Source organism: Melopsittacus undulatus, chromosome 5 (genome assembly GCF_012275295.1).
Source record: "Melopsittacus undulatus isolate bMelUnd1 chromosome 5, bMelUnd1.mat.Z, whole genome shotgun sequence".
Classification (NCBI taxonomy): domain Eukaryota; kingdom Metazoa; phylum Chordata; class Aves; order Psittaciformes; family Psittaculidae; genus Melopsittacus; species Melopsittacus undulatus.
In genome coordinates this window covers 83,375,279-83,387,632 of record NC_047531.1, presented here as the reverse complement: position 1 = coordinate 83,387,632, position 12,354 = coordinate 83,375,279, and the positions used below count along the sequence as shown (strand labels likewise).

The window sequence follows — 12,354 nt, the reverse complement described above, 5'->3', positions numbered from 1 at the left end:
ATATTAGATTTTTTTATCCTTAATAGAGCAAGCATCACATTTAGATGTGGAGTTAAGCATCTGCCCTGCTTCTCAGTGTCAGGACACCTCGTATTCTCGCCACTCCAATTTTCTTTCCTTACACACCTGATATTTCTCATAGGTTTGAGACCCCTGCAATTTACTTCTTTTAACAAGATGCAGATTTTGAAATGGTGTACCTGTAATGAGTGATAATGTAATTGGATAAAAGCTGTGAGGATGAATGGAGCTTTAAAGGTCACTCTTGTAAGAAGAATTAATGCGTTATACCATTAATAAACCATGGAAAACTGTGGAGCAAAAGATAACATACTTAAGTTATTGTTAATGACACAGAGTTCACTGCTGTATATCTCTCAGCTACAAATATAGAAAGTGACTTTTTGAGGTTGCTGAGCAATATCATGGTGCATACTGTATATATAAGATAAGCAGTCTTTAACTGGTTCAGGGGCTGGACAGACATAGCCTACTTCTAACAAAGGATTATTCTTTAGTGGAGGACTAGAAGAATGAAAGACTGGTGAACACTATGGAGTGTTTTCTACTAACTGCTAGGTCAGATCCAACCAAAGTTACAGCAAGTGAAACTCATTACCATGTTGAAACCATTTGGTGGTCTTAAGAAAGCAAGCATGAAGTTTCAAATCACCCTCTAGTAGGAGCTATGCCACAAAAAAAAAAAGAAAAAGAAAAAAAAAGAAAAAGAAAGAAAAAAGGATAACATTTTCTCAAAGGTACTAAGGTCCTAAAAATGATAGAGAAACTGTATTGCTTCTTTATCTTGAGAGATTAATCCCTCTACAAAAAGTCACTGGGAAACATGCAGTCATTTGCCAGACAGTTGCTTCGACCATTGGAATGATTGGAGCTGTCAGTGCAAGGCACAGGTTGTCTGTGCTAGGTGTGCACAGCCCATCTTGCTGGCGTGCAGTTGAGCTGTCACTTTTCACCACCTCTAGCTTCAAATTAAAACTGTTCTCTGAAAGCAGTTCTTCAGGCTTCTTGGATCCCATGGCATGAGAAATGCTCATGTATTGTTCAGCTATTTTTGGAGGACACAAACTTACAGCCTCCTGTGATTAACAGTAAAGCAGCATTCGGGCATACAGATCAGTGCTTTTTTAGAGCTATCCTTATAGTGTATAAATTATGCTACAGACTGAGCAGTCACAAATGTCGTGGCTTCGTGCATGACTTTAAATCCAAGCATTTCTTTTTGGGAACAGGCATATGTCCGTGAACTAAAAACAGAAACAACTTCTCTCTGCCCTTTGCCATTATCTGCAACATCTCTATGCTAGTTTGGCAATCCTTGTAACTAAGTGCATTTTATGTAATGCAGTTCCCCTCTCTGTCAATAATTCACCACCTACCCTAAACAACAATAATTTACATTCAACTCGCTTCTATATTAATCATTTCCCTGCACACCAGCATCTTGGCAGCTACTGAAAAACATAAGGAGTGCTTGCTTTTATTCACTGTCATGTGCCAAACTCTCTCAAAGATAGCAGTATTCAGGAAAAGCCAAATAGTCTGGAGAAGGGCATGAATTCCAGTTCCTAGGCAAATTTGTCTGCATTACAGTTGAAAGTACTATACCTAGCCTAATCAAGAGCAGAACCAGCGGTAATACTACTGTTTGTTTGTTTATTTGCTTCCTTTTTAATTTATTCTGACTACATGCAAGCTTGATCAGTAACAGATGCAAAGTGGGGAAGAAACCAAGCAAGTTGATAAAATGGAGGTAAAAGAAATAAAATAATCAGCTGGTAGCACTGTGCTGGTGCAGGATATATCCTTCCTTGTGCTGGGAAGGCTGGAATTGCTGGAATTCTGTTGGATGGGAATTACTGAACTGGGTCATTTGATAAAGCAATGTGGATCAAGTTATTTCATCCAAAACTCTCAGGGTTTCTGGGTACGTAGCCAAAAGCTAACTGTTAGTACAATTAACAACAATCAAACCACACAGAAACTTTACTTTCTAGTTCTTGCGCACTGAAGAAGATGAGAACACCAGTCCTGTTCTGCCTGTAGTCTAAAAAACAATAAAAACCCAAACCAAACTAAAATCCTGACAGCAGCACAGCACTGAACTAATCTGACATCAGCTTCTTCCCCTGAAATGTTTTAAGCAGCAAGACAATATCCTACGTTTTTTGGCAATCAGCAGATCAGATAGAAGAGTCTAGCAATACAACAAGGATGTGTAATCTGACATGATTAGACAAGGCTCTTTAGGAACAGAACATTCATAATTGAGACAAAGAAAGAGTATTAATAACACTTTCCTAACACGGCAGTTAGCCATTTTATATTTCCTTTCTTTAATCTTAGTGTTTTTCAACAAATCATGGGATTTAATAGCGTGTTTTGGCAGATTAGAGGATTTATGGCCCAGATGTTTTTTGTTCTAAAAATGGATTAGGGTGTAAAGTTTGCTGGAATCCATGGAACATGTTGAGGCAAGCCGGTCATTTTGTGTGTGATTAGTGCCTGCCTTCTGTCTCACAGTCCCTCCATCTGTCACAATTCACCAATGGATCTGGTTAGATTTAGCCTCATGTCACAAACAGAAGTCCCTTTTCTGGGCAATTTCATATTACAGATTCATTTTATGCCATTTTTATGCCCTAGTTAAAAGACAGAAAGAAGTGTGTGTGTGCGCACGCGTGTGGGGATGTGGAGAGGGGGAGGGAGATTGATAGATATTAGCCTCTCCTTTAATGTTTGAAAAATAGACTGGGGCTTGGAGTCTCCCATCAGTATTCTATCCTACAAATCACATGCAGATCATAATAAGTATAATCTACAGTATGCTAAAGGAAAAAAATGACAAAGTGTCACATTTAAAATTAAATAGTATTAGCTGTGCGGGTGATGCTTGTAACATTTTAAAAGGAAATAATTCAGTGACTACTAAGGCTAAGCCCTAGGCTGTGAATTTGCAGCAAAACAGTGGACATTTGACCTACTATTAGCAGCATGAATAGGAGTGGGAATGTAGGTCCATGTAGCTGTGGTTTCTTATACATTTCTGAATGACAGGTGGTGGTGGGGAGCATTCAGTGGATGAGGTTTCTCTTCCCAGCCATTATGCATTTCATATCTGTAGCAAACCACCGCCACCTGTGGTTTATTTTAATATATTCACAAGTTTTAAGAAGGGGAAGAATGAAATGATCTATTCTTAAGAGTTTGGGATTGCTGGTATGATCAAAGCTTCCCCTAACTCATATCCAGTTACATCCTGCTGCATACAAACCACAGGGCTAACTAACCTCTGCAGCATCAGGGAGATATTGAAACTAATGGCATCACATATCAGGATGAGGATTTTGGCACTGAGGTTTTTCATGTTTTCTGTCCAGGTGTCTCAATCATAACAATAACAGAATTCCAAAGCACAGATGGGTTTATGAGTATTATCTTCTAACTCCTTCTCATTAATAATGATGAACTATTGGTGCATTTAATCAATGAAAGCTAAAGTGTTTTCTTGTAACTTTCTTTTTTTAAGATATCCTTTCTTCTATCACGTCGTCAGGTTATTTAAATGACCATGATGCTGTTACCAAGGCAATCCAAGAGGCCCGACAGATGAAGGAGCAACTTCGGAGGGAACAACAGGTGCTGGACGGGAAGGTGGCCGTTGTAAATAGCCTGGGTCTCAATAACTGCAGGACAGAAAAGGTGAGTTCCTGAGACTTCCTTTGCAAAGGGTCTGAGATTGCATTAGGCTCTTCCTACAGATATATAGATCCTTCCTCCTTTTTTTCCTCCTTTTTCTTGCTCTGTTTTCTTCTTTCCCATTTTTAAACAGAAGAGCTGTTTTTAAAAAAGGAGAAAGATAAAATGAAAAACACAACCAAAAGATGACACGAGAGACCTGGAGACCCTTGAGGGAGAGTGGGGTGGAGGCAGAGACAGTTAAAGCCCTCATGAGAACTTTGAAAGCCGCTAATTCTCTGTTCCAGCTTGTCAGTGTGTATTACGAGAAGGTGATCGTGGAAATCTGTGGGTCTAAGTGGAAATCTTGCTTTATGGAAATGCTTACATGTGTTTGCGAGATGAGCTGGATTTGAAAATAATCAAGCTTCTTTAGGAACATAAGCTTTGCTGATACTCAGGCTCAGCTTCTGGGTATTTAGCCTTGTGAGGTTGTCATATATGATATTTTGTGACCATTGCAATGTAGGACTGTCATGTCACATTAGATGACTTAACAAAATTGAAGAAATGGAGAATTGACAACACAAACTGCACCAAATATTTGGAGTGGAACTTCAAGGGAGTGGAACGTATGGGTCTTACCACCTTCTGCTTTTGAGCTGGCCTGTGAAGCTCTGTTATAACACAATATTGACAAAGTGAATATTCTCTAGTAAAATTGGTATGTACTGTAACAGTCAGGTATGTCAAAGAGGTTGTGATTTGCTGCTTTTCTCTGGAAATACGTGATATTTTTCCATTAACTGCCCTGGCTTATGGGGGATAAATAGACCTGCCAGTCCTTGCTGACACATTTATAGTGAGCTGTTCTTATAATGCTGCCACCTAAGATATACATTCAAACTCTTGTGTGCGTCTCAACATCATATGCTTAGCAAGACTTTTTCCTCCTTCTTCTCTTCCCTGCAATATTTTCTGAGGTGAAACAGCCTTCGTCATGCAGTACAACAAAGGTGGCCTTAGTTGCATTTGGTGTAAACTGAAACCGCTTCTAGTGGCTTTTCACTGTAAGGCCTTATGTGCATCATTGAAAGAGGCAGATAAATAAGATGAATAAAAATGATCAGCTATTTAGCAGAAACTTGAAAGTCAGTCATCCTAGGAAGCTTGTGAGTCAAACAATATTGTCCAGAATGAGCAGATTGCTAATTTGGATAGCTTTCCATTTTCCCCATTTTTAGATGGAGTTTGATCAATAAGCTGTGAGAAGCCAGCAGTCTGGGTAATGAATGTTAAATGTACGTGTGATTCTCTCACTACTGTACTTTTTTCATCAGGCTATCCTAGGTGAAAGTGATGTAGAAATTACTCCAATTTCATGCACTTTCTTAAGAGGAAGGGGAAGGAAAAGAGAGGTCAGTGTAATAGGTATCTGGCAGTACATACAATCTCTCTAAGAAGAGGAAGAGTGCTGGTATGGGGAGACAGAAATAAAGAGAGGGATGAAGCATGTTTATGGTGTTTCACATAGGAGAGTACCAGAAGGGAAAAGGGAAGAGCAGAGTGTCAGATATAAGAAGAAGTGATCACAAGCACAAAGGAATTTATATTCAAATATTTAAGCATTCTTGAAAGGATGCTCGGAGCAGAAATTTCTTTTCTCTGCTCCCCATGTAGAAATGACTTTAACACTCAGCCAGATGCTAATGCAAAGTGACTCAAGCTATTCCTCGCAAGCATAGCTAAATTGCCGTTATTTGTTAAGCGCATTGAATTCAGCTGTGGATACAGCAGTTGGTTGCATTCAGAAAGCATCTGTACCCTTTTTTTTTCTTCTTCTTTTTTTCCTTTTTTTTAATCCTCCAAAGCAGAGACAACTCTACCTATCTCCCCCCTCTCCTCCCTTGTGCTGGCTGGGAATTGTCAAGTGACAACCGGCCAAATCCTTTTGGACAGGAAGCCTTCATCCTGAGTTCTATATACTTGCAAAGCAGGCCTTGTGGTTGGATCAGGAAGCCCGTTAAAAGCACTTTGATGGTATGGAAATTCATCTTCATGAAGCACCCAGGCCCCTAAGCAGCATGCTGTTTAGCTGTGGTTACAGATCAGTCATTCACATCGGAGGGCAGTAATTGTGCTGACGGCTTGTTCAGCAATGGAAGCACATAAAATAATCCCAGGCCCTCCACCATGGCATTGCGAGTTAATCTTCTTTAATACAGATCAGCTGTTGTTCTAACACATGACTTTATGCTGGCTCTAGTGACTCTGCACAGCCTTTTGATTAAGTAACAGGAGTGGAACCATCTGCATTCACTTTATTCTGTTACTTTCCTATTGTTGGGATTCTCCTTATTCCTTCTGTTTTCACTTCTCACCCTCAACCCTAGTTGAAGTTTATTTTCCTCTCTAATTCATGCCGTCTGGTGGGCTCATGGAGGGCAGAGAGCAGTTCTTTTACAAGGTAGCAGGAAGAAAAAATTGTTTACTCAATGGGAAATTTTTCTTAAGCAGTTGTAGGGTTTGGGGCTTTTGGTACAATAAATGCTAAAACTTTTATCAGGGCACACCAATTTTCATTTATTTATCCATTATTTTATTTTCTTTTTAAATGGGAGACAGAAAAGGACAGAACCAAATCTGAGCTCTCCTAGACTATAATAGCATTTGGGTTGCTAGGGTGACCAGCTAAGCCGCTGAGCACTAGTTAAGAACTTACACATTTCAACTTGTAGGGTCTCTTGAGCTGTCTCTTGCATTTGACCCAACAGAGGACAAGGCACAGGCTGTAAAGTTCGGATACTTGTTCTCCTTTCCCATATATGCTCTAGGCCATCCACCAGCTATCCAGCTGTGAAGCTTATGTCCATTCAATCTAGGACTTTAAAGTTTCCTCTCTTATTAAGAGCAAGGTTTGATAGGAAGACAAATGTTGCCTTTTTTGAGTTAACTTTTGTTCTGTTTTTCCCTATTTTCAGTGGAAAGAAAAAGAGATAGTTGGGAAGGTGGGTTTTGTGAATCAGACTGCTGCAGTGTTACCACTGAGATTTTCCTTTGAGAAGCTCAGGGTCCTATCAGGGGACTTGGAGGCAGCTCCCTGAAATTTGGGCCATTTCCTTTGCTCCCTGGTTACTTCCTGATAGGGAGATTTTGAGGAAGAGAAAGGAATTAAAAGAGGGTTAGCCTAATGTAGCTATGTGTCCATGCTTAGAAATGTACATTTTGACCATAGTTATGTACAGAAGAAAGACTCTTCTTCCTGTAGAGTGATCTCAGTCTGTATAGGCAGCAAACACTCGACTAGCATAGTTATGGAGACCTACAACTCTCTGAGACCTACTGAGTTTGTTTCTTCATTAATTTCTGCTGCAGCCTACCAGTAAAGGTAGCGTCTGTGCAGTTCTGAACATGTGTGTTAGACCCCTGGCAGGGATTTATTTGCCAGAGGTAGCTGGGCAGGTTCAGGGCTGGAAATCACCTTTGTGAGTCTCTATTAAAGCTCTTGGGGCTTTTCTCCACGCATGTGCCTGACCTGTTATCTGGCTTGTGTTCCCAAATGGGTTGATCCCTGAGGACAGCCAGACCTGCTGCTGTAAGGCAGTAGTCAGACAGGAATTCTGTGGAATTGGAGAGAAACTGTATAAAGGGAGTCATAAACGAGAAGAGCTCTTTAGAAAATGGCTAGGATGATTTGGGTGAGTCACTTTATGGGCATCCAACTTGGACTATCTTGACTGATTTGATTTTCAGAGGACTGCAGTAAAAACCATGAGCATCATGATGAACATGGGTTTTACTAAAACCTATTTTAATTGCAAATGCAATAAAACATATTTTTACATTACTTTTCTTGGAAACATTTCCGTGTATAAATGAAAAGTGTGTGTATGTTTTTCTGGTTTCTTGGAAACCCGGGAGCATAGTTTTATTTGTAATTGTCATCTACAGTTAATTATAGCTTGATAGGTACTATGCATAAACAATGTTCCCTTTTATACATGTAGCTTAGAGAGCAGATTGTCACCTAGTGCAAATGCCACAGGGGGCAACATCAGCAAGTGGACTCTGCTCTAGTTGTTCTGCCCCAAAACTGCCTGTTCCTCTGCAAAGGAGATGTACACAAACACAGAGCCAGCATGTGTGTGCATGCATACAGTCCTACAGAGCACTCTTTCAGAGATACACAGCACAAACACGCGCCGAGCTAGCCAGTTATTTCCTGACTATAGGCAGACTCTCAAGCATTCCTGCATGTACCCTGATAGCTGTAAAAAAGGAGGAGTATAAGCAGGTATTTGAGCATGTGTATGTGCACACTGGTGCAATCACAGATACTGGTTTCCAGATGCTGGCACCTGCTAAAGATGCTGGTGGCTGGGACACTTGTGTAAGTATACACAGCCACACAAACATTTCAGATGTGTACAGACACAGTCTTCCTCATAGCACACTTGAGATGAGCACATCTGAATATGTGTACCTCCTGTGCTGAGTGTTTCTTAACCTGTGATAGAAGTTCTCCATGTTACTGCTTGGAGTGTGTCCTTTTAAAAGGCTCTGACATGTACTTGTCTGCTGGGCTGTAACTAAAGAGCTATTTGTAACAATATTTATTCCAGCGTTGTAAGCAGGAGCCTATTTATTACTCATGCTTATGGAACACCGGGTTCAGGATGTCTTTCCTCCCATTCCCACCCACCCCTCCTCCCAGCATCCTCCCACCTCCCCCTCTTCCCCTTAAGAGAGTGCCAAACATGAAATGACAGTGACCAATGTTGACTTAATGTGAATGTTTAATAATGAAAAAAGTGTGTCAGTTCCAGCGATAGTTACAAATGGCAGTAAGTATATCGGGTGGCAGCCCTGTAATAATTTTACATCCATCATTCCTTCCTGATGCCTCGCTGGCTGCCTGATGGATGGGGATAGCAGAGTTAACCCTTAAGAAACTGCTGTGATCTGCTGAGCTGAAATGAATTCTGTCCCTGCTCTCCCCTTGGGGAGGAGGGGGATATTAAGAATCTCAAACCCGCAGATCCTGCTGCCTTTGAGAAATAAAACACTGGAGCTCACTTTACTAAAGGCGTAAGGAGTAGCTGGTTTAGCACATGGGATTTAAATTTATCTTGCAGTAGAGAATTTTACTTCAATAACATTTTTTTTGCTTCCCCTAATGGCAAGATTTGAACCAGAAAATCAAGGGAAAAAAAGAGGAGAGAAGGGCAAGAGAAGGGAGTGGTAAAACAAATTCTGATCCGGTGCTGCCTGCAGATAGTGATAGTTCCTGGGTCAGACTAGGGTCAGTAACTGGTAATGATTGAAACTGGGAAGAGCAGGACCTGGGGCAAGCCAGGCTGCCCACATGGGAAAAACCCACTGGAAATAAGTTTAACATCATAAACCAAATCAGTTTGCAAGAGTTGAAACCTGCCCATTTTCATAATCTCCATATTTTAATGGACAAATAATTTTGCATTTTCAGTGACTAGCAGAGGCTACCTTACCCGCAGACATTACATATACTCACATTTATCCCTGCAGGTTTAGCAGACCACTAATAGATATGTCCTGTAATATGTAGCCCCCTCTATTCCTCACCAGCCTGTAAAGCAAGAAGGAGGATGATCAGCATAATATGTTTTGTTCTACCTGCACAGTGCGATCAGAGATCCTTTTGGAATAATTATTACACAGTGTTGAGGACCAGGGAGTATCTTGCAGACAATGGACTGTAACAGTCTCACAACACAAAAGTTTACATCCTAACAATTGTATAACCACTTCTTATTACCCTTTTTCTTACCGTCCTCCTAACTTTGTCTCTCTGAGGTTCTTTGCCAGCAGGAGTTCTTGTATGAGGGTTGCAGTCCTCTTTGTTAATGTTATCAACACAGAGCAGACAGTTTTCAAAAGCATGACAAGAAGGTGAGCAGGTATTATGTCATCACCCACCATCACCCTGTATGGCAGCCTTTCAGTAAGTCCAGTCAGCACACTCAACAGGATCATACCCAGGGAGTCCTCTGTTCGACAGGGCTATTCTATCCATTGTCATTTCTCCTGAAACTTCCCACAAATTTAATTAACCACACATGTCAAGTTTGCACACTGAAAAGACCACAATTGGTTTTGCCCAGCACTGGTAACAAAGCATTAAACGTTTTGATTTGCTTCAGCTGCAAGTTTATTCCTTTTTCATCTCTATTCCCTCACCTCCCACCCCCCTTTTTTGTTTTACCATTTTTTGTGGAGCTTCTGTATATTTATATTTACAGCCTCTGCATTTAATGGCCACATGCCTTGTTTTCACAGATGGCCACTGGAAGACTTCCCCTCCCCCTTTTCTTCTAGTAAAGTCTGCCTTTGGTTTTGCTACTTTTGTCACAGTGTCACTACTCTCAGTGAGCAAGTGCCTACGCACGGGAGGGAGAGATTCTGCAATGAGGGTATTTTTCCATTTTCCAAGGATTTTAGCTTAAAATGCCCTCTTTGCCTCCCCCTGATTGGCAATCGTCTATTAAATGCTCAAATACATTTTCCAAAGAAAAATTGTGTATATTTGTATGTGGTTTTAGTGCATCATTATGGCAGGGGTGCATGGTCAGGGTTAGTTAATAGAAGTGAAATATACAGAGGGAGGAACAAATTCTGCCCACAGATGTGTGCATGAAGCTCCCATTGAAGTCAAGTTGAACAGCAGGCAGGGAAGAACCCTGGATCCCTGCAGGTGCTGGAAGTCTGAATGGGAGTTTAAGTCTTCACTCAGTCCAAAGGGCAGAGATTGGAAACATTCACAGGCTAGTGTGGATCACGGAGGACTGCAGCTGTTTATACCTTAGCGGAAATTTTATTAAGCCCAATAAAGATGCATCAGCTTCCTCCTGAAAGTTGATTTGGAGTTTCTGTTATGGCTTTTTGAGTCTTTCGGTTGAAGTCCTAAGCTGTGCCCTACAGCCACGGTGGGTAATTACTTCCTGAGATACTATTATTTTTACATAATCACAAGCCTCCAATAGGTAGGGCTTGCAGCACATTCATGGACACCAGCATCAGTGCAATACCTCTCTTCAGTTATACAGCCTGATTCTTCTGTGAATTGTGTCCGTTTAGCCTCCGGGGGATCAGCCAATCTTTTTCTGCCTGTCTTATTATGCAGGTGTGGACTTCTGAGTGACAAACAGCCTCTAGTGTCTTCTGAGGGTGCTAAACTCTACCTTTATTTGTGTTGATGGTGATGATGGGGAGTAGGCAAGCTAAGCCTTACTTCATGACTGGAAAAACGTAATAGTTATTTTCTTAGGAGATAGCCCAGACAGAATATCAGCTTCTTCATTAGGGCTGGAAGAAAGTTAGCAAAGGCACAACAACATTCATAATTTGAATACCTTCTAGAGAAAAATGGAAGAGGATAGTCTGTATCTGTACTGCTGCTGTGCGGTTGAGTCACCCATTGCTTAATAAACAGGAAAACAGGGACTCTGGTCTTGCTTTTCTTTACATGTGTGTAGACCCTTTTTTCCAGGATATCCTGCATGGGTTGTGATTTTCATGTTTCATTTTTGGTGTGCCACCTCTCTTCCGCAGTTAACCCTTTCTTTCCTCACTGGTCAGCTGTAGCAGCTCTTTCTCACTGTGAAATCCTTCATTAATGTGGCAGTTTTCAACCAGAGATGTCAAAACTTCACAATGGTAGGAAAATATCACAATCTCCTTCATGCATAGTTGGGGAAACTAAGGTGCAGTGGCTGAACAGTTAATGCAGAGATACAGGCCATGTCAGCCCAGAAAGAAGTCCAGATGAGAAACTGTGTCGTATAACTCTTAGCCTATTGCAATCAGGGGATTACAGCTGGATCTGGTTTAGGTCAATACATATGCCCACACTGTAAAAACTTCAGAAAGGAAACAGTGTCTCATCATTCTGCTTTGCTTTTTATTTTCTTTTTATTTCTTCTTTAAAGTAATGGGCTGGGCTATTCCTACCTACATTTACATCCAACTTGCACTGTTTCTCAGAGCTCTTAACAAGAGAAGACCTCAAGTGTCCACTTTTCCTCTAGAGCTGCTACTTCCCATCAGTTTGTTTCCAAGTAAAATAATATATTTTACTGAGGGAGTCATTGTTACTCAAATAAAGAATTCTAAAACAACCCAACAACCTAGGGACCTAAACCCTGCCAAGTTACTGAGTTATTCCTCTGTTTATTTCAGCAGACTCTGTCTTGCCTTTGGTGCTTTGAAAGGTACTGACTTGAGAACCCTTAGAAATCAAAGATCTATGTCCATAATGTACAGTAAAGAAAATGACTATACAAATTTCAGCAAATTCCTCCTGTGACTGGATGCCTGTTGTGAAGAGAAAAATAGTTAAATGTCAGGTCTTACTCGATCCATCTGATTTTATCCTGTAGCACCTCACAAGGCACCTCTTTGCTGACTCCATATAGCACTTCATATAGATTGAAAATCAAATGCAATGATTTCTAGGCAGTGTTAAACCAATTTGGATTTCAGTATATACTGTAATCCAGGAGATATGGTTCCTTTACCAAGTGATGTAGCCCCAACTGAGACTGAATGTACTAATTCTGAAAAAAGCACCATAAAATCAGGAAGAACCACAAATAAAGAATGTCCTTTCATTTTTCTGCTTCT

The 12,354-nt window shown here is 40.7% G+C and overlaps 1 protein-coding gene across 2 annotated transcripts in view; it reads left to right on the top strand.

Moving 5' to 3' along the window:
* The window catches only part of SOX5 (SRY-box transcription factor 5), a 285,279-nt gene that overhangs the window by 253,867 nt on the left and 19,058 nt on the right, over positions 1 to 12,354 (top strand). The window contains exon 11 of one of the 2 annotated variants that reach the window (XM_034062939.1): positions 3,575 to 3,720. In XM_034062939.1, the coding sequence (XP_033918830.1) occupies positions 3,575 to 3,720 (146 nt within the window). Of the gene's footprint in view, positions 1 to 3,547; positions 3,721 to 12,354 lie in introns of both variants that reach the window. The other variant, XM_034062938.1, reaches the window with a different exon arrangement.